Source organism: Apteryx rowi, unplaced genomic scaffold (genome assembly GCF_003343035.1).
Source record: "Apteryx rowi isolate R43461 unplaced genomic scaffold, aptRow1 scaffold_312, whole genome shotgun sequence".
In the NCBI taxonomy this organism is placed as follows: domain Eukaryota; kingdom Metazoa; phylum Chordata; class Aves; order Apterygiformes; family Apterygidae; genus Apteryx; species Apteryx rowi.
The window spans coordinates 481,409-508,886 of NW_020449553.1; the positions used below are offsets into that span (position 1 = coordinate 481,409).

Below are 27,478 nucleotides of genomic sequence, written 5' to 3' on the forward strand. Positions count from 1 at the left end.
TTTGCTTAAAATGTTACTACTTCATAGTGGTTCTTCAAAGACTGTTTCGCTAACCACCACAGTACAGAGGAAATACATCCATTCCCTCTCCTAACACTAGCAGGGACTTACAATCTGCAAGCTGTTGTATAATGACTGCTAGTGGGTTAAGAACAGATGATGATGAGTTCTAGAAATTCCTGGGGGGGCAATTTGATTTCTTGCTATAGGGTGGCTAATCAAGAGGGGAACAAGTCTGGCTCCTGGCAAAGCCAGGTGAGCARCATCCGATCCTGTGAATCCACTGCCTGTCCTAGCAAGGACACCAAGTTCAGCTGTACAGTAGTGGAGTTGTACAGTACAGGTGTGCAGTGTGGGAAAACAAATCACTGGTGTCTCTCAACAAGAAAGTGAGAGTCCCAGGCTCCCTGCTGTAGCTGTTTCACAGAGCACAGCAAGGGCTGGGCAAGCAGATTCTGGTGGGAAAAGAGCCAGACAAGGGCTACAAAACTCTCTCATCAGAAAACCAGTAGCTTGTCTTTTTCTCTCCCTCAAAATGGTTAGAAGGGGAGGAAAAGGGAAAACAGGACTTCATTACATCTGTCTGCTACCCCAGAAAGCCTTCTTGGGGGTACAGTCTTGTGGGGGGAGCATGGTCTGTCAGCAACTATTCTGCAATACGATACTCAAAAGAAGGACTAATCTTAGCACTTGTATTTCTAGAGGGACTGCAAAACAGTTTTTTGGTTCCCCTACCATTTGTAATCAACTTCTGGTCACAGTTATCAYTCCAGAGCCATGATGCACAGGGTCAGATTACAGTTTTGGGTGGAGTGTTTGGAAAATGATTACACCTTCCCTTATCCCCACTTTTAGCTGCAGAAGTTGGGTCAAGTTACACATGCCATTTCAACTTATCATTTGGTTTCTGGTGTCAAGGCTGCTTTCAAGCATGAAATGGGCAGAGACTTAATACTTTAAAAAACAAAGTGAGATTTCTTTTTAAAAGGCACAAAAGCTGACTCTTTGAACAAGGGCTTTTGAGACGTCTTTCCAGCTCATCAACAGAAAAATCATATTTCCTTCAATACTTGGCAACAGGAAGCAAGTAGAGTACTGGATGCAAGCAGAACATTCAGACAATGTTCAGTGAGATAGGTTTACAAATAGGAAAAATTTTAAATATTTGATTTTAAAGACATTTAATTTTTCTTTAAAGCACAGTTTTAACACACACTCTTTCAGGAATACCTCTTATCTAAACTAGACACAAAATTGACAGAAGAGTAGCTCACTGGCAACAAATAACACTGGAAGTCTGTTCTCTCTGACCAAGGCTTTTTTAGCATAGCGCCAGTGCAAACAGGATGGCTGCGGATACAAGAGAAATGCCGATTTACACAGGGAGAAACTACTGTGACTCCTGTGTGAACAGACCCAGTTACTTTTCCTCCACTACATATGGGAGAAAAGCATATATTCCTAATCCTAATATCAATATTAACATATTCGTGTGGAGTATTCAGGTAGACTTGAACTACAAAGCATGGCTTGAGAAAGAAGATGTAACCTAGAGTTTTCTGAAGCTGGGTTTAATTTGTGGTGTTCATTTGTCCATTTTTTCATTATGGTTAGTTCATTTGTTCATTGCAGTTCATGTGTTTATTTTTTCTGCCCTTACTGAACAGGGTTCATAAACAGCGAGTTCCCCTTTAGCTTTCATGTTTGAATGAAACTCACCCGAAATCTAATTTTTTCCAATTCTTGGCCTATTCTAGATCATTTGTTTTCATATCCTTTCCAAGCATTTGGATATTTTATTTAACCCAGATTTATTCAAAATTTCCCTCTAGCCTGTTTTAAATTTAATCCAGATTCACAGGAAAATTTGCAAACTGCAGCTGAGTTTTAGAGGTCAGCTCTGGCTCATCACACTCACACAAGTACCTCTGCTGAAAACAGTGAGACTAATTATGTTAAACAAGCAGAAAATATATTTAATGTGTTGTGGATTATTATGATATTGTTGCTGCTGTTGTTATTATACTTGGAATACTGATTATAATACCATAAAACCAAATGCATCACCTCACATCACAGAAAAATATTTGAGCTTTTCACAAAATTAACACAAACTGATTCCAAGCCTGTACTGAAAGCAGAGAAACTGCTCAAACTTTCAGGTTTGTGATGTCATGTTTCTCCTGCTTTTAAAAACTAGGAAAACAGATTTTTCAGAAAAACTTCTGAAACAATTAGAGCATGGATGTACATCTTCAAATTTTTTGTGATTGGGAAGAAGTAATTAACAGCACTGAAACATAGCAAAGAGTAAAGCAGAATTCCCACTTTGAAGTGTCCAGCAATTTCTCTTGATAAACATTTGAAGAATTCAAGAGCATCCTAAGTATCATCCCCTGAAGCCTACTGGACAGGCAGTATGTCTTCCCCTTTCTCTTCTAGGCCACAACAGAATTTAGCCCAACATCAATTTAATTTCATTTTACAACGTCCTTTCCTGTGTATAGATAGACCAGACTTAACCCGTCTCTCGCATTTCTAACCAAATTAAGAGCTCCCCCTGCTGGTTACAACTGGTATCAGTCACGTCCAACTGCAAAGTATTTGCAACCCAGGCAAAGGCAGCGGGGTGGAATTACCTGCTCTTAGTTCATGGCCTGCAATGCTTCTGCAGACTGGGCCTCTCTTCCAGGAGACATGCACGAAAGTGGTCAAACGTGTCTGATAATGAACCTGAGCCACAACGCAAGGTCAAAAATAAATCAAAGATGAGTAAAGATGAGTATAAGATGAGATCTTATAAATCAAGATGAGTAAGTCAGCTTCAGCCTTTCTAGAACCTGAAACCAGGCGACAGCAGAACTCCAGCGTGGGTTTCTGGCGCTGGGAGTAAGAACAAACTGCCAGGACCATGTAGTCTGAGTCCAAATATCCAGTGCACCATGGTGCTTTGTTTGATGTGGAGTCTTTTTGTTCTAGGCTATGTAAGGGTGGGACAGAAAAGTAGTAGACTATTGCTTTAAGTAAAAGCAGCAGATTACTGCTTAAAGTAAAACAGACTCCTTTCTTCTGGAGGACAATCGTAAGAGCTATTCTGTCTTAAGAGGTATAATATAGTCAACACTCAAAGTAATAAGGAAATGAAATAAGCTGGATAAAACAAGAATATTTATAGTACAAGCCATACATTAATTACTGTACAAGAATTACAGTAGGAGTTTAATAAATGAAGGAATGTTACTACTGACTAGAGTGCAGGGATCTCTGAGCTGGCAACAACAGAGGCTTGTGAGTCCACACAGTCAGCACTGCAGGAATGTGATTGTGCTGCTTGCAAACCTCATCTGCTCATACAAGATCAGCAATGGGTCTGCACACCCACAGTTAATGCACAAACTGCATAATCCACCCACAGATAACTAAGATGTGACAGAAACTGTCACAGAGCATAATGGGCATAGGAGGTGGATGGCTGGGATTCCTTTCGCTTCCAGTACTTGCAATGCACAGTATATGGTTTGATTCTTTGGGTTCAACATTAGAACCAGATTTTGTCCCAAAATGGATGGGCTAACCTCATTTACATGAAATGTAACAACACAGAATGAGAAAGAGATACATTTGCAAGATTTAAGAGAAAAGAACATTACAGAAATGTTCAAATTAAAAATACACCTTCTAGCTCCTGTAGTACATACTTAGTCCATAGTTAGGAAAAAAAGATAATGTAGTCTACATGATCATATGCACATAGAAGTCTCTGGAAAGAAAAAGAAAGACAAATATAAGATCTGGGGTTATGCAACATACCATAATCAAAGGAAACTATTTTTAATCATTGTTTCAATACTTTTAATTATTGTTTTGTAGTTATTTGCTGTTCAGCAATATCAGAGGATAAATCCACTACATACACCTAGCTGTTCAGTATGGACAGTCCACAAAAGTGCTCTTTTTTAACATTTCAAACACTTTGGTTATTTCTTCTTCTTTCATGTGCTTTTTCATGGTGTATGAGGAAAATGCTGGCTCTGAATAGAGCACGCTTTTGTTTTGTTTTGTTTTCAACTGTATTGATGTTACTTTGCATTTTCAAAATATTGCTTTACTTCAATTGTAAACAGGACATTTACAGAGTCATGCAAAAGGTAAACAGACAACTCAACTAGCAATAAGTTAACAGCAGCATTGGTGACTTCTCTACAGGCACAGCTTCAAAAATCAGTGAGGTGGAACACTGACATGCTTGCATGCCTAGGAATGGCAAGGCCAACTCCGTGCTGTGGCGCCTGCATTACCCCTATTGTTATCAGTCAGAGTTGCACTATTTAAGTGATTTAAAAATATATATTATTCACTATAAGGTGTAAGACCTGTGTTGATTGCTGGAATTTGTAGCAAGTCAGAGAATATTCCTTCTTTCTGACTGTAAATATTGGTGATTTTTACAATGTAATGATAGTGTAGCCTTTTTGATTTATTGTATTTCTTCACATGTAGAAATAGTCTAATTATACCTATTTTTTATGTAACTGAATACCATAAAAGAACATATTCTCCTGACTTTTGCTGCAAATATATTAAACTAGTATTATTATTTTTAAAAAATAACTAATTGGTAATTGTTTTATTTCTGGACAAACAAAAAGAAGAAAACATTAGACAAGTGTTAGATAAATTGCTAAATTTGACCTATGGTCACAATGGCTAAATCATCTACTTGAGGAAAGTGCTAAGCTTTTGTTTCTTCTAGTGTTCTAGTTGCCACTGCATTTTTTTAATGAACCATGAGCTTCATTAAAGTATACTTCTTCCAGTAAAACACATCCTTACAAAGGCGACACATAGATAAAGAGGTGTGACATTCTGGCCCTTTACTTCCATATGGCCAGGATTTTGCCAGCTGCAGACTCTTCCTGGTAAATTTATATAATTAATTTTAAGATGCTATTGCCAGCCTGGATTGCAGTATCAGCATTTCCATGGAGTGGAACTGTATTGTATCTGTGTGGAATATACTGACCTATATGCAGAGTGTATCAGTGTGAGAAGTGACCAAAAAGTATATAGACAGCAACAGTGGAGATCCTTGTAACAGTGGAGCATGAAAAGACATGGAAGAGGTAATACATACAGATGCCATTGACCAAGAAAGTCGAGGAAGCCAGACTCTTCCCCAAACAAACCACTGTAGAAGGAATTCCCATACAGACTATCTGCTATCCAAGAGAGGAAGCTGGTTGCTCCAGCAATACTACATTTACGGTAGTGAGATTATTCACATATACAAAAGTTAAACCTTCTCAGAAGGATTAGAGTAAGTCTAGTATATATTCAAGAATGAGTTTACAAGCAGCCTTGGAAAACTTAGTCCTTTAGAGACCTTTGGTCTTTGAGGAAGTAGTAGGTAAGTCACTTTAAGATAAATTTTTGAAGTTAGTTGTGCATCTAAAGATTGGAATTTAATAGGACTTTCAGAAGTGTTCAAGCTTCTAAATCCCATTGAAGACAGAGTCCTAAACTGGTTATTTTTTTGAAAATCATTTTACATTCCTACCTGTATCTTTAGGCTTTTATAGACCATTGGCTGTCTAGCCCGCCTGTGCTTCAGTTGCACCACCTATAAAATGGAACTCATGATATCTTTATACTGTCTAAGAAAGTTCAATGAGAGCTATTGAAGAAGAATGCTACAAATGAATCATGTATTACTTATAACCAGTTAATGACTATGTTTTGTGGAGATAGGATTGGTCTTCATGAATCTGTATTACTGTCTTCTATATATCTTAAAGATTCTTGGGATCAGGTGAGTCTCTAAATTTCCCTCTACTTCTCAAAATAGAAGATGGCATGCATTTTCCCATGAAGAAATGGATCAGGAAAAAAATCTCGTGAAAGGTTAATGGCCAATGAGGAAAACTTATCTATGGTAATTTAGAGTAGAGGCTAAAGTCCTCCATGGTTAGTCTAGTAAATATTACTCATTATGTTAAATATTAAATCTGGCAGCTACTCATATCCAGGCACTTTAGACATAGATTACAGGCATGCAGACTTATTCTGATAGGTCTTTTCACACATTCATTATTCATATTTTACCCTTTGAATTTTTTTATTCATGCATTTTTCATAATCCCAATTTTAGGTAAGCTAAAAAATATTTTTGAATAAGTCATAAAAATAAATACACTTATATGTAATTGAATTAATATTGTATCCACTTTTTGAAGGCAAAAATAAAAAATCATTATCAAATATTGTTATTTATTATTTCATTGTTGGATAAAAATACAATCTCTAATATAAAGATTCCCATTCCTGCTTTCATCAAGGCTAAACCTACTAAATTTCATATTAATTTTGCCACTGACTCCAACAGTAGAAATATTGGACTCAAGAAACAAAAAGGATGAAAACAGTCATTCAAAACAGGCACAAGTTTTATATATGACATGAGGAATAACATGTTTCAGGATCACAGGAAGGACGTCTCAACTTCAAAATGTAAAACAGAGGAGATTTTAAAACTGGGGGAAATGGCACCGTTCGCACTGAAACACGAAAGTATGTGCTTTGATGTAAGGTGCTGCCTTTTAAAACACAGAAGAATCCTACCAAGGGAACCTGATGTGGAAGGCCTGCAAAGCCTTGCCACTATACAAAAGAAACACACAAAGTGTCACCGAAACTACCACGCTTTACTATAGGCAGCACATACTGTCAGTAGCAATCGTGATACAGAAAAAAAGTTGTGTTTAAAAAGTGTTTTCTGATTTTTTATAAAGCAGTAAGCTGTTCTACGACAAAATACCACAGCCAAAGTAATGAAAAGTTTTCTTTGGATTTGTGTTCTCACTTCCTAACACACTTCTCCCAGGCCCAGAAGAGCTCCCCTGCCCCCTCCCTGTACCCTGGTAAAGCCACACAATTAGCCAAACCTACTGGTGCTGATTCAGAGCTACAGGTGTGACCAGCAGGCTGCTGCTTTTTTTAGTAAGTTGTGTAAGTCTTTCCCTCAATAAAGTCACTAATACGGGTATCTTCCTTCTCAAGATACATCAGTATTTACATGTCACATCAATATTCACAGACTGTGCGAGACTTTAGTATAACTGAGATGTCTAGACTTCTGTTAAATTTGGGAAAATAGGCTGATTGATAGGTTTAAAAATTACTGGAAGATGGAATTACATACAGACAACAAAATGGCATAAACTCTTTTTCTTAGGCAATGAGGCTAAACATGCAGCCTTATTTATGGTCTCTGAACCCAACACAGACAAGTAACTAACAGATGTTGAAAACAATGTTCCAAACATTGCTTTCAGTTATAAACATTTATTGGTAATACTTGCATCAGCTCCATGAACCATTACAACACAGCACTTCCCAAGAATGCAGGGCAGTACTTAAATAAAAAGTATGTATTTTTTTACCACTAACTGTAGGGTAAATTGCTCACCTGCTCTACTACAATACAACACCATCCTGAATATTCAAAGACAACTGAGAAGGTAATTGCTTTTCTGTCAGAAAATGGGAATAGCTGAGTTACGATGCTCATGAGACAACTCTTAAAAATTACTTGGAAATGAGATACTGGTAGTTAGGAAAGATAATGCTGTGACAAATGTGACGTAAGGGAAGATGGAAAAGAAAGATCTGCTTCTGTTACAGCATAGGTCATAGGAGACATTGCAGAGACGTCTGGAATGGCAGGTGTGGTCGGTTTACTGTGATTAGATAAAATGTAAAACAGACCTATGTCATTATTTGCATGTGAAGCAGCTGTGAATTGCCCTTAAGCTTCCTATGTATTTTTATTTTCTAGGTAAAATTAATGTGTTGCCACGCTTTTGTGTAACCTCGATCAAGCATTTACTTTTTTTATACCGGTGTAAAGCAGGAACAGTCTTCTGCGCTACTGCGAGCTCTTCGAGACAGTCTTTTTGCCTAGGCAGGAAACGCGTCCCCCGGAATGCGTGTCGGGGAAATGATTAAACCGCTGCGCCTGGGCTGGGACAACCCCGGGGACGGCGCGGCGGTTCCCCCCAGCGACGGGCGGCGGCCTCCAACGGGCCGAACGCCGGCGCTGCGGCGCTCTGCGGCCGTTGGGGGCCGCGGCGGGAAGCGACCGCGGGGGGAGGGGAGGCGGCCAGGTTCTGCGGCCGTTGAAGAGCAGTTGGGGGAAGGTTCTTTGACCGTTGAAAAGCCGCTGGGGGGGGGGGGCGGAGGGTGCCCCCCAGGCCCGGGAGCAGCCCCGCGCCGGTCGCTGACGCTAGCGCCGCCTCCCAGCGCCGGGGACGCGCGGGGGGCAGGGCGGTGCCGCGCTGCTCGTAGGTGCCTGGGGCCGCCCGGGCGTGGGCTCCGCCCCGCTCTGCCCCGCGCCGCGACRGACAGGAAACTCCCGCCGTTGCCTTATAAGGGCAACGCTAGGCGCTGCCTCCGCCCCTCGCGCCCTGGAATGCGGTGGCGGCACCGCGCTGCACCAAGGCGCCGCTCAGCCGGGGGGGAAAGGGGGGGGAACAGAGGTCGAGCCCGGGGCTCTGACTCGACCTTCCTAAGGGGGGGGAGGGAAAGAGGGGGAGCGTTACTCAGGGAATTACTGTATCCCCCCCCCCCCAGCACGGCTTGTGCCGCATCGCCGCCAAGGCGACGAGCCTCGCCGCTCCTCCTCCTCCCCCGCCTTTCGGCGCGGATGGTTTCGCCCACGCCTTCCTTCCTGCGCGCTGGTTGGGCGGCGGCCGCTGCCGGTCTCTCGTTCTCCGGAAGCGCCGTTGCAGCCGCCGCCGCTACCTGCCCCGCGCTCGGACCGCGACTCTCTCCTGCGGCCGCCAGGTGAGGCGGGACCCCGCGCCGGGGGCGAGAGACGGAGAAGGAGGGGGGCGCTGGTGAGGCCTGTGCCGTCCGGGGCGCGGGGGCAGCGGGATGCGCCGGGAGGGGCCGCCGTTGCGGTGGGGCCTGGGCCGGGGCGCGGCCGGGGGCCGCTGTTGCGGCGGGGCCGGCGGGCGGTGTTGCGCAGCGGCGGGCGGCTGGGGGTGGGGGGCAGCCCGCGGTGGGACCCCGCGGTGGGACCCCGCGGTGGGGTGGGGCGCCGGCAGGAAGCGGCGGCAGAAGAGCCGCCCGCGGCCCCGGCCGGCGTTGGCCCCCGTGAGGCCGGTAGTGTGGACGGGCGCTCGGCCCGCAGCGCTCCGCCGCCGCGGGGGCGGGCGGTGCCTGAGCGGGCTGAGGGAAGGGTCCGTGCTCGCAGCTGGGGCGGCGCGTTCAGGCGGTTTGGCGGCTCAGGAGGGCGCTGAGGCGGCGGCCTCGCCCTTGGAAGGGGGGTTCCGCTCCCCGCTGGCCTGCCCTGGGGCAGCGTGCGGGATGCGAGGCCTCGGGGCAGCGAGCTGCTCGCGGCTGGTGCGGGTTATCGAGCTCTTGTTAGCCCAAATGCTATAGCCGGAAGCGGTCAGCAGCGCTTTAGCTACGTTAAACCCTTTTCAGTCTTTTGTTCGTCGTCGTTAGAGGTGAGGAAGGGCAAGTTTGAGAGCTTGTGTAGTCGAAAAAGGTGGTTTAGCAGAAGAAACTGCAGGCAAGAAAGTATATTTATGTTTTGAAATAATCCYGACTGCAAGACTGTTACAGCTAATTCATAGTGGTTTTCATTCCCTAATTTGTAAACAGAGGCTTTCTTGAGTCACAAGAACTGAATTTTAAAGAGGGTTTGATGATACCTATATAAGAATTTAAGAAAAAGTTGTTATTGAAGAATGTATTAAGATGGCTTTTGAAGCTAGGTGAGACTACATAGTTTTTGAAATGTAATCTGCTCTTTAATGAGCTTTGTCACAGATTACTAGAGAGTGCCCTGGTCTTCTCAGCACTTTTTTGATATCGCCCAGACTGTGATGGGTGATTATACCTAAGGTTGTAACTAATTACATTAATAGAACTTTGGATTTAGCTTTGAGCTCGACTTTTGAATTATATATAGTAGTCCCCTTCAATCATCACAGTTTAATAAGTTTCCCAAATGATTGGCAGTGTTAAAATATTCAGGAGTTTTGTCTTTAGCTTTTAAATTTTGAGTGATAGGCGTTCACATCATTAGAAAACCTGTGTTCAGAAGCTAGGCTGTTTTCTAAAGCATAACTTCTGATCACTCTGAATGGATTCAACTTTCACCACTGTTAACAGGATGTAATGTTTCACATCTTTTGCCTGGCTCAAACTCGTTGGTTGCTAGGTTTCTTCTCTTTCTGGGGTTTATCTTTTTTCCAGAGGTGAGGATGACTTTCTGTGCTTCTGCAGTTTGATATTCATTGCTAGTACTTAACTAAGCAAATGATAGGACAAACAGCAGAGAATGGCATAGTGATATTACTGCCTCTCTAGTCCAGTGCCTGCAATTTACTATTTTTTTTTAATATGGAAAAATAATTACCTAAATAAAGGTTGTGTTGTCAGAAATATAGGTAAGTCTCATGGGCCAAGATCCTTACACCAGAAGTTTCTTGAACAGTTTCCAAAACAAGGCCCAGACCATTTAGTGCATCACAGTATTAGGCAGAGACTAAATCTGCCTGTCATGATTTGTACTATCCAGTGTGAAATACTTCCATTTTTATCAACTGAAATTCCTCCTGTTTTCAACCTGAAGTTACCGTATTTCAGCTCCAAAAGTATACTTTAAAAAAAAAAAAAGACCCTGTGTATTTATCAGATGAAATCCTATTCTTGTCAAAATTAGTGAGTCTTGTGCTTGACTCAGATGAGGTTAGTTCTCACTCATTGTGTGTTTCTCTGTTGTATCTACAGAAATAACACTGAGTAAAAACCCTTGAAACTTTTACATCATAAATCAATCTCTTTGGCTCACTGGATTGGTTTCCTTGTTTTTTTTCTGAAGATATTCCAGTYTGTCAACCTCTTCTTATAAAGAGGTTCCCAGTGCTGTGTGTAATATTTCAGGCATAGCTGCACCAAAACTGTGCTGAAACATGCTATAATCTTGTGAAATCTAATGTTTTTCTATAAGCAGGCTGATACTCATAGGCCTCTGAGTGCAAGAGTCATGCCTTCAGTGCTCTGTATAGTTGTCTCCAAAGTCTTGTTTATGAGAGACTGGGAAAATAGTAATACAAATATTGCTACCATTAAATTTGCCTTTTTCATGTTTGCCATATCAGAATCTCATACTAGAAATCTTCTGAACAGAATTTAAAAAAAGTGTTCTTTTCCACCATGCATAGCTATAAGCAAGAGCATCTAGCTTTTGTTACCTCCTCTCACTTAGGATTGAATTGTACATGAGAAAATTGCAGGTAGCAGCTCTCTGGGCTTGCTGGCAGTACTGCCTCATATTGCATACAAAGTAAACTTTTCAATTTACTTTGAATAGTCAATATCCTGAAAACTGTGGATTATTTTAGGGAACCATTGTTAACAAATATGCTTGACTATTTTGGGTCGTGGAACTTTTAATCAATGATTCAGAATTTAGCAGTAACTTGTGAGTGTTTCTACTGAGGTAAGAAAAAGACTGAAGTTATGCACAACTCTTGACTACAGCTTGAAAGCTAACTAACTCTATTATCAGCTGTCTTCACGCATATCTAGATGTCAGGAATTCATATTTATTATGAGCTGTCTCAGTGTGTATTTAGCTGTCAGGAGTTCATATTTATTTGCTGAAGTGTTGTTGGAGTCCAAACATTGCAAAGAGCTTGTGGTTAGTGAATGTAATGAAGAGAACTTCAATGTTGTTGAATGATGCACAGTTGCATTTCATAGACTATTTTTAGTTCAGGGCATAATTGTTTTATACGTCAGAAGAACATTGTACATGAATGTAAGATTTAAATGCAGAATTAGTAGAGGAAAGCAGTAACAGTGTTTGTAGACATACTGAGAAGGACACAGCTATGGAATATCCGTTTATGATCCAGATGCTTGGTACAGCRCATTCTGTATCTGAGACAAAGCAAGGTAAAATGTCTTTTGATTAAAAAWATATATATATAAATAAAAAACTTTTTTGCATGTGTATTGGATTGATTGATAGCTTAAGGTAGTTGCTCTGCTTTATTTTCATTCATTTTAAAGAATGAATCAAAGTTAGTGATTTTGGTCTTTCTTTTCAGTTGGACTCCTGAAAAGCTAGCAACTGTAAGCAAACTGTCTGAGAAATGATTAGAATTGTTCTGCGACTCTATTTAGAATTGCATTTATGACCAGATAATTTAAACAGAAAAAGTTATATAGATTGAGTGGTAATAGATAGAGTGGTAATATACTGTAATCTACAAAATGTTGATATTCTTGCCACTACAAGTGACACTTAAGTATCCTGAAACATGAATTTATGTCGCAGCTGCTTACTCTAAAATCAAGGGTGAAAGGAATCTGGTTTTGGTAACACTTGGTTTGGGCAAACTAAAGAGAGGAGTATAGTAGCATGGATTTTTTTTTTTTTTTGGATAAAATTAAGGCCTAGAGGTATAAAGAAGGCTTTTAGAATCACTGGTAAACAAGGGATACTTTATTCTGGTCCAGTAGCAATATTGAGATCCATGTTTGCATTTCAGTGAGTCAGATTTTTGTATTTGTACTATCAACAGTAGTTGAACAATAGATAATCTTCCCAGTTAAACAGAAACTGTTAACTTGAAAGCTTCACTTCTATTCAGATTGTTATATTAATGATATAACATGTAAACTAGAACTTGTTTACTTCATTTGACAGCTCAAGTGAAACAATGAAATGAGTGTATCTGTAATACAGAAAGCTTTTAGAAGTACTGTAAAAACACAGATGTAAAAAAAAATCTAAAATATAAAGATTGTGTTAAATTATGGCATGAATTCATCAAAAAAGAGATTACATATGCAAATATACTGTAATAGTTCAGTCTAATTGTGTAACAGAAAAACATTGTAGTGTTTTGTTTTTGAGCTAAGTCAGTGTCCCCCCTTTTTTAAATTTTCTTCCTTCCTCCTTGCTCAGAAACCTTCACAAAAATATTAGGCTCTCTTCAGGGTCATTCTGTGTCCTGAGACATCCTGTCCCTTTAACAGCAGCTATTCTAACAAAATGTAATTCAGAGTTGAAAATGCCTCCCCTTCCCCTCCAAATGTTACTGTGACTTACTGCTTGATTTACTTAACCACTAATTACTATGCCAGGTGAGCAGGACCTTTTACATGGTAGGTCAGCAGTGCCTCCTAACCTGCCACATATACCCTCTTCTTAATTTGTGAGATATGCAAATAGCTTACTGAACCAGAAACAGAAGCACTGGGTATGCTGCTTCTCAAACTTTGTGGTTCATTTTGCTTTTTAATATAGCCCACTATTGGCCTACCATGATATTTCTCTGAATCCTAAAAGACAAAGAAAATGCAAGAGAAGATTTAAAATAAGTGTGTATTCTGGGGTCTTTGTTTATAATCTGAAACTTGATACACCTTCATCTGTTCCTCTCCTAAAGAATTGTAATCTCATTTAATAAGGCTAAATCTTAGACCTGTTTCTCTCTCTAGAACCAACAGCCAACATGTCTAGCAAAAGGGCAAAGACGAAGACCACCAAGAAGCGCCCTCAGCGTGCCACTTCCAATGTATTTGCAATGTTTGATCAGTCGCAGATTCAAGAATTCAAAGAGGCTTTCAACATGATTGATCAGAACAGGGATGGCTTCATTGACAAAGAAGACTTGCATGATATGCTCGCCTCCCTTGGTAATATTTTGGGGGGGGGGGTGGCAGGGGTTCTGCTACTTATCTGTCAAACTAGCAAGTCTCTCATATTTAAATCAAAACATTTGCTAGCTTATTGTGCTGGTCCTTGTGGGAACTGTTACCATGACTCTACATCAGCTGTGAAAAAAGCTTGACAAAAGTCTATGAAAGATGCTACCTATATAAATTACTTTTTTTCATCCATCTGATCTTATCTCGAATTTTTTTAAGCTATGTGTATATTCATTGTAGGGAAGAATCCAACAGATGAATACCTAGATGCCATGATGAATGAGGCTCCAGGCCCCATAAACTTCACTATGTTCCTCACAATGTTTGGAGAGAAGTTAAATGGCACAGACCCAGAAGATGTAATCAGAAATGCTTTTGCTTGCTTTGATGAAGAAGCAACAGGTAAGCGGATAAAATAAGTGTACATGTTTTGCTTTATTTGTAACAATAAATGCTTGTATTCATAGAAGTTGTGATACAGAATTTAACTCTGAAAATTCTAATTTTTGCAAGCTAAAAGCTATGTCATATTTACTCAGTAACCAAAATTACCTTTTTAAACACTGCAATCCAAGACTTCTTGCACTTCCATTCTGTTTTTCAAGCAGTAGGAAAGAAAAAAATCATGTTGATCAGGAACCATGGTCTTAAATTTTTCTTAACTTAAAAGTCAGCATAGGAGCAACTTTTATAAGGGGACTACCCATTGTCTTCAAAGCTGTGGGGCCTTTATGGAGAACTTCTGTTACCAACAACCTGAGTCTGTATTAAGCTGCCTTGAAAGGAAAAGAAAATTAATATAAGAAAAGGCAGGTAATTAGATTACTGATGAAAGAAAGGAATTGTGGGTTATAGAAGACTACTTAATCCCAAAAATGTAGTCTTTGCAGCCAGTCTGGTAAATCCAAGTTCTGTCACTGATTTAAAGATCAATTCTGAATCTTTGAAATATTTCATACTCCCTTTATTTTCTGTACAATGTCGAACACTGTCAAGTTTGAGCCTTTTTTTTTTAGTGCTTTTCATTAGGAAGGGTCAATGCACTCCTTTTGTGTAGAATACACAGTTGCTAAAAGGCTATCAGTACTATTTGGGAATATAGGCCTCCTGTTGGGAGGAATGTCTGATCTGTATGTTGTGACAGATTTGTAAATTCTTCGAAATAACACATGCAGGTCATAATGGCTTTTATTTGAAGTAGTGAGACCATGCAAATTAGTTATGAGAYTCGACTTGATTGAATGCTTGTAATTATTTTGCAATTATGGTTATATTCCACTCTTACTAAGTACAGCTGAACATTATCACTGCTTTCTTGAATATATATGTTGACAGCCTTGTGTATTTTATCTCTGCTGAATAAATATTTACCTAAATAGGCTTTAATGGCTTTGTTTTCATGCAGCAACAAAGCTAGTAGGTTTTGTTTTGAGGTGATTTAAAAAAAAAAAAAAAACATCTTGCTGTTACATCCTATAACTTTTTTATGTCCTCTCTACACTGCATTCTAGGGTTTATTCAAGAAGACTACCTGAGAGAGCTGCTGACAACTATGGGAGACAGGTTTACAGATGAAGAGGTAGATGAGCTGTACAGAGAGGCACCAATTGACAAAAAGGGGAATTTCAACTACATTGAGTTCACACGCATCCTTAAACATGGAGCAAAAGACAAGGATGACTGAGCAAAACTCCTGATACCTGCAGATATCTCTACTTTTCACTTATGTTTATTTCTGAGGGTTTTTTCCTGGTAGAACTTGTTGCATGCATTTAGCTTTACAGCTTTTGCCTTTCTCAATGTATTTATCTATTCCAGGCCATCTAGGCACATTTGCACCTGTGTAATCAGACTGGAAATGGGGAAAATATTGTGAGGAAAAGGATATGGGGACAAAGGTCTTAATGTGAAAGCCCAGGAAAATAATTTCAATGTTTCTGGTTTAGCTGGATTTTTACATTTTTGTAATGAATGCCATTTTGAAATAAAGATTGCTATATAGATAAAATACCTCAAATTTTGTGAATACCTCAAATTATTTTGTGGGGAGATAAATTTCTATTACGCATTTACAAATGAAGGTATGTTAATCATATTCAATTTGCAATTGCAAAACAAGCTGGAACTCATTTTCACTATCTGATTTGCTCAGTGTTAGAGTTATTAAATGCTCCTAGCCATAAGTGATGGTGTCTTTAAAAACACAGCTATAGAAATCTATCTCAGTTTTTGAAGTGGAATCTGATTAGCATACCTAGTTAGCCAAAGGAATGGTTGGGGAAGATCGCCACAATTGCCTAGTGGCCAGCAAAGTGCATTTATGGTTATTAAACTTGTAGATACGCTGCCTAGCTTTTTCTTTTAAGATTGCTGGTGTTTAGGGACATTTTTATGTCCAAGTTTATATTGCTGTTTGAAAAGTTTTTAAGCTGATGATATGGGGGAATTGCCTCCCCCTCCATTGAAGAAAGCTTATGTAAAGGAATTTTTCTCCTGAGTAAAGTGTCTGTGCTGGCACTAATTAACAGCAATACTTGGTCAGCAAACCTACATAAAGCTTCATTGTTCTGCAGCTAATGCATTTGTGAGAACAGGGGCAAAGTAGTTCTGAGAATTAACATGGCAAAACACTGTATGAGGTAGTCCCCCTCACTTCTTAACATGTAGCTGAGGAAAATGTGCAATACTTTATTAATAAAAGGGCTACTAAGCAAAGAAGATTCATTCCTACAAAAACAGCTGTACAGATACTATTGTCCTGAAAACTAAAAAGAGAAAGTTAATTCTCTTGGTCTCAAAATGACCTTGTCTTTGTATATGTCTCATTCTTTTGGCTACTACAGGCTAAAAACATAAGGAGAATTTAATTGTTAAATACATAAGCAATGATCTCTTAAGCAGGAACCCCACTTCCTATGACTTAAAGGCCAAAAGGAATAGGAATTTTACTTTCACTGAAGGATTTAAAGGTTAGGACAGCATGAAATGCCCCTGGATGCAAATACAGGCAGTAGTGGTTGTCTGATTTGTTATTTAATATCACTGAAGGCTTTGGTTTCTTAATCTTGTGTTCACAGAATGGCCATTCTTGAAGGTAATCTTGCTTTAGCTTTGCAAAAAAGTTAATTTTACAAAAAATATATTGAGTAGGCTTAGTTTGTTTTCCCCCCTGCTTTCCTGGGTGTTTTTTTCCACTTCTAGATTCAATTAAAATACGTTTTCTCCCATTCTTTTTCCAACTGTTTGTTTTATCCACTAACTGGCACTTTCCCTCAAATTTTTTTCCTCCTCCCTGGACTGTTTATATTCACTATAATGCCTGACTGCCACATCTGCTCCTTTTTTCAAAGGATTGTTTTTAAACAATCTCTGTGCTCATACCATTGCTATGGTGTACCTCCTTGGAATGTCTGCAAGGTTCTAGCAATAGTGCTTTTTTTGTTTTCTTTGTGACAAAGGCATTGTAGGTGAAAGCTTTGATATTAGTAATCTGGCTTCTTTAAAAAAAGAAAAAAATGTTGATCTAGGAAAAAAATTGTATTGCTTAAATGTTGCTATGTAACATTAAACTGAAGAACAGTTACCCTGTCGCTTCTGTGGACTAATCTTGTCACATCTGTGCAATTCAATATGTCTGTGTATATGTAAGCAGCCTGCATTAAGGATGGATGTTAGAATACTATCTCTTTTTTTCTTCTTTTAATATGTAAATGGTGTAGGATTCAGCAGGTTAGTTTTCTGTTCTGTTGAGAACACTTTTCATGATCCTATCGGTCAACTTTAGGTGCTAGTAATTATACTGAGCAATCAATCAGAAGCAGACAAAAACAATCTGGAATTTTTTGTGCTGAAAAGTAGTGATTTTTTTTTAAATATGTTTGATGATTACTTGAGTTATTTAAAATAGAATCTGGTATCCTCCTTGAGATACTGTCCACTTCAAAGTTTTCCTTGCTGCTGTGCTTTTCAATAGCCAGCTGCAATGTGGGATGCTGCTGCTTTGTTCCTTGTCACACTGTGCAGGCGTTACTCCTGGCTGCTTTTTCTGATGAGGAGGTGGGGACAGGGGATTGTTAGTTGTAAAGATACTTTCTCAGGAAGAGGTATGTTGCTGAGTGAGATGTTCAAGTACAACTAATACTGACCTTCCAAGTTCAGGTTTCCCAAGTAGCCATACTGTAAGGTAGGAGACCAGTCAACTGGCAAAAGTGAGCACAAAATCCTTAACTGCTGCAAGGCTATGAACCAACACAGCCAAGAGACCAAATAAGAGCATCAGATGCATTTTGTAGCTAGGCAGCTAGGAATGTGCCAACAGCTGAGGTTGCGTGCCTAGAGCAGTAGGGATGTGTCATCAATAATCCACTTCCAAAAATAAAAATAACTGTGGTCATTGAAACAGTTTGAGATTCTGATGACTTAGGCTTAGCATTCTGCAGTCAAAATATTGGAACCTAATCTTCTCTCCCTCAGGGTTCATGTATAATAGTCTCCAAATTCTATGCCAGCCTAAGCTTATGATGAAAAACTACTTTCATAGGCTGATGCACACATTTTATTAAATAGTCTTAAATCTACAGTGATACATAATGCCCTGTGTAGCCCTATTGAAAAATAGCAATTTATTTTACATGACCCATTTACCCTGGTCTGAGACTATATCTGTGAAGGTCAAACTGAAGCCAAAGAGGTATTGCAGCTTTATGAGGAAAACTCACAAAGGATTCTGTTTGTATGAAGTGCTGCCAGCACATGCTTGCTTGGTGTTTTGTTTTGTTTTCTTCCCCCCAACTGTTGCTGGATATGCTTGTAATATGCAGCATTTTGACTACTCAGGATACACCTGTTTCTGCTCTTTACATTTAAGCAAATAAAACAGCATACAGTGATCAGATAACTGAAGCATTTCACAATATTAGGTCAGCTTAATATTACTTGCTTAGCAACTTACTGATGTCACAGAGGTGGTGTAAACACACAGTGAAGTAAGGATYTGTTTCAGTACTGATCTAAGAACTATGTTTAGATTGCATCCTTGTTTTTAGAGTCAATATCATATGTTAAGAAATAAAGCATAACACATAGGCCCCATCCTGCAACAGGACATCAGTAACAGTATGCCTCTGTATTCTGCCCAATGTGTTTGTCTTGAAAGCTGGCAGGTATTTGAAGTCTTTTCATAACGTTTCTCATGTCCATAGCCTTTTGTTGTCAGGAACATTAGTAATGTATTATTTGATACATTCCTGTGGAGTTTCAAATGGCGATGAATAGCTCTTTTATCCTATTGAAGGCATTCAGACAATATAAACCCAAGTAACAGGCAAGTAACAACCCAAGTAGAGTCAGGAACATTTTAGACAGTAGTAGTTAATCTGCAATTGGTATTGCATATGCACCCATGATCCTATTTTGCTTTGCTAACTTAATTTTTCAAACTCTGCTGTCATTTTTAATGTCCTCCTTCAAAAAAGTGATTCAGGATGACAGTGACAATCAGTATGAGCACAGGAACAGTATTACAGAAGCCAGGAATAATGTAAAAGAAAAGGGAAATCAGTAAATGCTCCTTAAAATGCAGCTTCCAAATAAGTTATCATGAAGTGCTGAAAAGCAATACTGGAAAAAAATTCCACACCGCATATATTTGTTATGCTCTGAGCAGCAACTCTAGATCACTGTTTTCTAAACTTTTGATATATTCATTTTAAGAAAAAAAAAAAAGTGTCCTAAGATTAAATTAGGCAGTACATGGCAGATCTTCCCATTTCTCCTTGTAGTCTGTGGGCCTGTACGCATCATTCTCTGTTCCCTGGGACCACTCATGTCTGGTAGGAGAAAGCTCAGTTGCCAAGGGCAGACAGAGCACATCATAGGCTGCTGTGGCAGCACAGTCTTTGGTAATCCCTGCACTAGACCTTTAAAAAAAATACTTGTGTTGCAAACTTCAACAATGCAGAAATAAATATTGCCAGGAAATATTTTTCAGAACATAATAGACTTTGCATCACAGGGTTTAAGGGGTCATGTAGTTTCTATGAATGTAGTAAATCTAGGTAAAGGTATTTTTACATATTCTTGGAAGCATATAATTAAGAAGAGAACAGGATATCAAAATGCCTCATGCAAAACGCTAACAACTTATTACAGGCAGACTCCTTCACCATGCAATGGCGATTCATGTCCTTAGTAAACCAGCCTTGTTCTCTGATGAAGCCTGAAAGTCAGTTACAAATACTACAACTACATGTGTTTTTTTGTTTTTTTGCTTATGAACATTACAGATATTATCTCTTTGTGAGTTAAAAGGCTACAAATTAGTGTGAAACAGTGGCCTTCTGCAACATATTCAAATGAGCTGGTACGAGGACTGTGAGCCCTGTCTTAATATTTGTTAAAATATAGCTGCTTTAATTAGCACTGACAGGAGCTGACATCAGAGACAGGTAACTCAAGCCTTGACTTAGCATTGTATCTAACAGACACTATTTTTTTCCTATATAATTTCCTTTATTATGGCCAGAATCCTTCTCTGCCTAAGTTGTGAGCTAATCATCATCTCCAAAGCGATGGGTTTTATACCGTCAGCATGCTATTACCCCACAAGAGGCACATTGATTTTGAAATTATTCCATTAGCCAACAAAACTTTCATAGGCATGAGCTAATAAGAAAACTGGCAACAGCATACTTTTTATGCCAAACATCTGACTAAATATGTTCTTTCTTGTTTTCTGGGTATGTTTTAAAATACCACTCCAGGCCTCCAGCCAGGCATTGAGCACATCATTGTTTTCTTCCTTATTTGTACATACACATCAAAAAGACACAAACTCCAATTTAACTTGYAGTCTGCTTAAGTTTAGCAGAATTAATTACATGTGTGTTTGCTAGACTGGAGGCTTCAGTTTCTTCTTACAAAGAATACCTTATCAACACTTGTTTATTTTTGCACTTTATATATAAACATTGTGAAATCATAGTGTTTGGCAGTACTTCTGTATAAACTAGTGCAAAAAAGGGGAAAAACCCCACAAAGATTTGACTAAGATTATTGCAGCTTAACAGCTGGGACAGAAAACAGACAGATATACAGCACAAGCAGCAGTACAGTGAGTTCTTTAACACAGACAGCAGGTAAGAAGGGACAAAAACCTAGCAGAAATCAACAACCCAAGAAGTACATTTCAACTTTTTTAAAAACATTTGTGTTGCTTATAAATAAGTTATTCTGGATTCAGGAATGCAAGACTGGAAAAGAGCACCTTGTCTGCTGAGTCCAGTCCCTCAATACTTCATCAACGACATTTCAGTCCCCATTCATAAAATGATCACACTGCAGATTAAAACAATCATATTGGGGTTTTTCATTTTCTCCTCTTATATAGCACTTCACAGAAACTGGCTTTCTTTATTTTATTTATGTTCCATTACATTTCTCTAGACTCTGTCCGTTGCTCTGGCACTGGCATATCATTGTCATAAGATGCTTCAAAGAGCTTACGTTCTCACCTTTTCCTCAGCCACACACACTGGGAGCTACCAGAAAGTCAAGACCAGAGCTACTTCTCATTTATAACATGGAGACAGAATGTTTCCTTTTTTCCATAGACCCCAGTACATTCTCCAGGAGCCTTTATTTTTCATGCCTCAGCATCAGCATTGAGGCAAGGGTCAGATGGGAAAGCAGTAAGTTGCCATTTTTATTCATGAGGTCTTTGAATGAAAAGATGGGATATCCAGAAGCTGGATAAAAGTCTTGCTCTGAGGCCCTCTGAGATACCCAAGAGAAGATATGCATTTAGAATCCCTACTTTCACCTGCAGCTTTTCAAATGTTTTCCCTTTGGATCACAGCACTGGAATTATTATTGGAGAAACTCCAGAACAATTCTGGGACACTCTCAGTATCACAAAATGAGCTACAGTAGCTCTGACTGAGACAGCAGTGCATTTTCAACAGCTTGACAGAGACAAAAGATGCCAGGTGGAAATCAGGGAGGGGATGGAAAAGGCAGAAGGTTGATCCCCAAAACTAGGTGAAGAGATTAACAGTCAAAATGCTTTTGTTAAATGACTACTGTGACCTAGTTGCTGCCTTAATATTTTGATTGAAATCTGCATATACTTAATTTTCATTGTGCTCTCAATACTAAACCTCTTTAATTAGCATTTGCTATTTTTGTTGAACAAGTGCTAATACACTCAGAAAAATCTCTTAACCAGTAAAACCTTCCATGCTATTGAAGTTTCACACTTTTTAAGTTCTTATTTCAATGTGAAAATTAAAAATATGCTTTCTCTTCTAGTCTTCTTTTTTTTTTAAAAAAGTTTTTTTTGTTTGTTTCCTATGCATACATACCCTTGGTCTTAAATCTATGATGGCCGAAGGTAGAAGAACAATTATATAAGCAGGACTCTTAGTTTGCTGGGGCTGAGGGGATATGCAAGAGCTCTCTAGAACCAAATGTAACACTAATGAGGCGGGCACACAATGTAGCCTTATCATTTCTTCCAGTACAAAGGCTGGAGCATCAATTAAAACTAGGAATAGGTAGGTTTAAAATAAGCAAAAGGAAGGTTCCTTGTGTAGTAAATAGCCCCCTCACAAAGGATATTGCGGATGCTAAATTTGCATCAATTCAAGGATTACACACTAGGCCAGCTCAATGATACTGAATACCACATGAGGTTCAGGGTGGTTTTCCCCCTGCCCCCTGAGAGCTATAGAAGAGGTTGGCAGAGGATTCAGGGAGGATATCATATGCTTCCACAATTCTTGTTTTTTCCCAAGTACCTGCATATGGCCACTGCTGTTGGGCTCCCTTAGGGATGGGCTGATACCCAGGCTAAAAGCACCAAGTGCTCCCTCCCCTTCAAAAAAAGGAAAGGAAGCATAGAGAAATGATTCCAAGTTTCAGCAAAAAAGAAGAAGAAAGGCATGGAGGAAAGGTTGGAAGGTAAAACAAAAAAACCCCCAAACTCAAACAAAAGACCCTACAGGGAACTGGCAGGGGAGACCTGACCGCATCTATTGTTTCTTGAAAGCATCGGAGGAGCCAGCGGTGCTCCACCTAGAGATACAAGAAGGAGTAAGGAGAGAACACAGTTGCTGGGATTCCCCATCCCCACTTTACCGGCCACTTTTGACTTGCAGAAGAATCAGGTTGAGACTTGGACAAYCTCATTTAACCTCATGGTAAATGATTCTCCCCTTCTTAGGTAGGCCTAATGACCCGAATGTTGAACAAAACTCCACCCTGAGCAATCATGACTGGCTTGCTGTGCTCCTCATAGTTGTACATGGCCAAATGCAGTTGCTGGGGATGATCCTGTGAGCAAGAGGTACACCATCACTGCAAACAAGCAAACCCATTCCCTGGCTCCCACTTGTTGAGCACAATTGCCTTTATGGAGCAGACAGTGCACACACAGTCCATGGGAACAGCAGCTCAGCAAAGGATGGCTGAGACTTTGCACCCTGCTTTCCACAACCAGACCAGGCAGCTCCTTTACAGTTGGGCAACACTGGACTAGACAGACTTTTAGTGTGAACCAGTACAGCTGTTCCTGTAATGTTCACTAGGTTTACAAAGAAGCATCAAATAACACAGACTGATCCTACTTCATTAAGCAACCAAGCTTATCACAAATACTTATATAACTTAGTACAGTTGGAGAACAAGAAACTGAGAGAATTAAATGAAAGCAGGAAAAAGATTTACTGTAAATTGCTTAGTGTCAATAGCAGCTGTAGAGTTTACATATGAAATAGATAATTTGGAAGGCTTCTGGACCATCCAAAAAAACCAAACAGATCTAGAAAAACATTTCAACAGCACCAAAGTAACTGAATATTTTAGATGGACAGGATGGGAAAATTGTATACATACTGCTTAAAAAGAATGACTCAAGAAAGAAGGTAGGAGTAATGGAAGAAAAAGGAAGCAGAAAGAAGAAAACTGAAGAAGTTAAATAAGAGTTTAGCACTAAAAAAATCTGGTCATGTTTTCAGAATGGTTAAATTAATTCCTGATCTGTATGTCTTACACATGAAATTGTATGGTGCTGAGAAATAAACAACCTTTTGGCACACATTCCTTGATGCAGTAGTGCAATCATTCTTCTCCAGCCCGCAAAACAAATGCTGTATAAAAACAAAGCTCCTCACTAGATGGCACTAATTCTTGGTGCAGTACTAAGAGCTAAATTAGTATCCGTTCAGTCCACAGCCTGAGAACTCAYTGGACTCAAATGCCCTTCCCAGCGCCTGGTCTGCCCATAGGAAGCTGGGAATGACAAACTCACTCTGCAGAGCAGCTGCTGAAATGCTTCATTCCTACTCCTAGGGTCAGGACGAGAAGACTCTGGGCTGCTTTGCACCATATGGTGGCAAAATGCTGGATAAACCACTCAGCACCAGAGCTACCTATTTCAACCTTGTGCTTCCTAGAACACAGTTTCCTTAGGAGACCCAAAGGCCATCCTCAAGACCAGGTCTGCYGTCTCATCAGATAGTAAAATGCGAGCACAGATCTCTGCACAGCCAGAGAGCACAATCAGGGCACAAAGGAGCCTGTGTACTGAAGAAATGGCCAGTAGCTTAATATCTCGTACACTCAGAAACAGCCTGCAGGACATCAGGTAGTGAGATTACAGCCACTCGCACACTCCCCTCCAGGGAGCATATCCCCAGGGATACACAGCTGCAGTGAGCTAAGCATTGCTCAGAGCTGTGGGCAGCTCACAGGTCTGACAGCTCTCCAGAGTGAGGTTTAAACACCACAAACAGAGYGCTATTCAAGTGAGAGGCATCACAACAGATCTTCTTAATTCAGGGCAGAAGCACAAGCTAATACAACTTTAAAAAAGTCATGTTTATTAAAAAAATGTGTCATTGAGTAAAAAATATTCTCCAAATATTATGAGGCAAAACGTATCTGATTTTGTCCCTTAACTTTCTTAAATTGTATCACAAATACTGAAATCAAGTAAAACTAAGCCATTTTTAAAAGCCCTTAACAGTGTTACACACATTTACATCACACAGAAAATGGTCTGCATTTAACAGCTGCTTTTCCTTTCATTATGATATGACAAATCAGAGGGGGAAAAAAAGCTTTGAGAGTAAGAAAGATAGACAGACAGACAGACAGGCTATTTCATTACTAGGAACTGATGTCATATGGGGCAAGTAATATTACTGTACCTATTCTCACATCCACAGAAGTTACACACTGGGAACAACAGACATGTTGACATGTGTTTCATATAACATCTTTTAACAGACTGAAAACAGTACACTATAATGCAGTACTGTATTTGCAGCACTGGTTCCATGTAAAGTAACAGATGAAAGGCTTTTAATTTAAGAAATCAAATAACTATTTTCATAATTAAACTTCAACACACAATTCAGTTGTTCAACTTTATCACTGAGTACTTGAGTAACTCTATTACTATCTTGGCTTTTCTAATGCTTTTTCTGCCACTCACACTTCGCATATAATTATCCTGAAATTATGTGCCATATCTAGTAAGTACAGAGGATTTTTCCCCAACACTCTTTCCATGACTATGCTCTTGATCCATCAAACTTTAAGTTTTTCTCCACCGCATTTTCATGAAAATTTTAGAAAAGTGATGTTAAAATTCTTCAAGTATCCTTAGAAGCTAATTAGGCCAAATTCTCAGCCCTCATGAAGTAACTCTTCTATTTTTTGAGAGGTGGAGGGGAAAAGTTGGCTTTTTTAGCAATTAAAGTGTCTACCTTCTAATTTGGGACAGCAGCTTTTAGGGCATAAATTAACTGCAGCACATAGAGTGCCTAAACTTAATCCATTTACTTCTGTAAGTATAATTGGCTATTTCAGCAAGTCTGTTCATCTATTTTTTTCCTTTTCTTAGTTATCATCTACCAAGATACCGATGCATACCGATGATTGTATACCAATGAAACTGATAAAATGCAGGAATAGATTTAAAAGAATGATGAACTAACAGTGCAGCTTTCCCATCTGACAGTATTTCAGAATCTTTTGTGTACTAAGTAACAGCTACCTGAAGCCCAACTACTTTATGGAACTTAAATAAGCAAAATACGAATAACCATTACATTTAGAAAAAATTCAAAAATGCAGAAGCATTTGGGTCACAGGCTAACAAGCGATTTCTTATGAAGTCATTTCAGTCCCCATCCTCGCGGTAGCAGCAAAAAGAACTAGTATTTCACTTCTTTGAGAGCCTACATTGGCAAATGAAGAAAGCAAAAAATGAGTGCTGTCCTCTTCATTGCATTTATGAAGGAAATATAAGCAAAAGTAAAGCCTTCAAGGAGCCCGATACTCTATGACTATTACAAGCGTTAACACTTGTTGATGCAGGAGCACTCATTCACGAGACCTGAAGACACAAACCAGAATTTCTCCGAGCCCTGAAGTGAAACATGAGGAAGGCTGAACGTAAGGAAAAAAAAAAAACTTACTTTTTTTTTTTTTATTCAGGCCGTATGTTGCCATATGATTTAGCGTCGTTTACCTCATTCCTACGACCTTACAAGCCTGCTAACTTCACGGACACTGGCAGAGGCTTCAGAGCACACCGACCGAGGCTCCATCTTCAACACAGAAACGCGAACAGGCAGAAGAGCCGGCTGAGGCGAAGAAACCCTCCCAAACGACCTCTTCTGCCTCTCAAAATCAAAGCGCTGGGGCAGAGCACCGCCTCCCGCGGCGGCCGCCGCCGCCCCGCGGAGCACGGAGGTCCGGCAGCAGCGGCGGCCGGGTGGGGGGGGAGGCGATGATCCGGTCCGGTCCGGTCCGGTCCGGTCCGGTCCGAGGCGGCCGTTAGGGGGCTGAGCGGCAGCGCCCACCGGGCCACATGCTCTCACCGCCGCCGATGCGCCACGCCGGAGCAAGCACCGGCGGCGGCGGCGCGGGCAGGGCGCCGCCTGCGGGCGCGGGGCGGCGCCGCGGCCCATGACGACGCCGCGGCCGCGGCTGCCCACGCGGGTCTCTGCGCGGGGGGACACCCCTCGCCCGCCACCCGCYGAGAGGGTGCGGGGACTTCCGCGGGCTGCACCAACGCGCCGCTCCCGCAGGAGAGAGGGGCGGTTGCGGGGGCGGCCCGAGCCGGCTATGCCGGGGGAGCCCGGCGCTGCGGTCGTCGGGGGAAGGGCTCGGCCCCGCGTCGCCTCGTCTTCCCCGCCGCCTGCGCTGCGCCGCTTCGCCTGCGCTGCGCCCTCCTCCTTGCGCGCTGCTCCCTCCTCCTTGCGCGCTGCTCGTCGCCCTCCCCGGCGGCGAGGGCGATGGTTCCTGTGGGAGGCGTTGCGCCTGCGGGAGCTGCTGCTGAGTCTGGGTCGCGCCGGGTCCCCGCGGCGGCCGCTGGGGTGAGGCTGGGCCGGCAGAGCCCCCCCGAGGTGCTGCCGCCGGCCGCGGGGGCTGTTTAGTGCCGGTGCTACGCGCGCTTGGTCGGCGGGGGCCGGGGGGCGGCTGTGCCGAAGCCTCGGTGCGTGCGTGCCGGGGGGGGCAGAGCCGAGAGCGACCGTTGAAAAAGGCGTTCGAACCAACGACCGTTGACCGTGACCGTTGGCGGCGGGGGCAGCTGCTGCCGGCGAGAGGCGATGCCGCCCTCCTTTCCGCCGGTTGGGGCCGGAAAGAAAGGACATGCCGCCACCGTCCCTGGCTGCTTGAGTCTCAACCCCAACCGGCGGAGAAGCCGCAGCTGCTGGCATGGTTTCGCGTTGGA

The 27,478-nt window shown here is 41.0% G+C and overlaps 1 protein-coding gene across 2 annotated transcripts; it reads left to right on the forward strand.

The window, feature by feature from the left end:
• Positions 1–8,680: 8,680 nt before the first annotated feature.
• Positions 8,681–15,751, forward strand: LOC112968356 (myosin regulatory light chain 2, smooth muscle minor isoform). Of its 2 annotated transcripts, none has more exons than XM_026070562.1 (4): positions 8,681–8,841; positions 13,525–13,722; positions 13,975–14,136; positions 15,246–15,751. In XM_026070562.1, exons 2-4 carry the CDS (start codon positions 13,539–13,541, stop codon positions 15,416–15,418), a joined length of 519 nt encoding a protein of 172 aa, XP_025926347.1. In that variant the 5' UTR covers positions 8,681–8,841; positions 13,525–13,538; the 3' UTR covers positions 15,419–15,751. The 2 variants fall into 2 exon arrangements, with proteins under 2 accessions (XP_025926347.1, XP_025926346.1); XM_026070561.1 differs by having other exon boundaries at positions 8,822–8,894.
• The last annotated feature ends 11,727 nt before the right edge of the window (positions 15,752–27,478 follow it).

Excerpts from the sequence above, each read along its gene's own strand:
- LOC112968356 (XM_026070562.1), top strand. The coding sequence starts at position 13,539 with ATGTCTAGCAAAAGGGCAAAGACGAAGACCACCAAGAAGCGCCCTCAG. Across the intron at positions 13,723-13,974 it reads TGATATGCTCGCCTCCCTTG|GGAAGAATCCAACAGATGAA; the intron begins GTAATATTTTGG and ends TATTCATTGTAG. Across the intron at positions 14,137-15,245 it reads CTTTGATGAAGAAGCAACAG|GGTTTATTCAAGAAGACTAC; the intron begins GTAAGCGGATAA and ends ACTGCATTCTAG.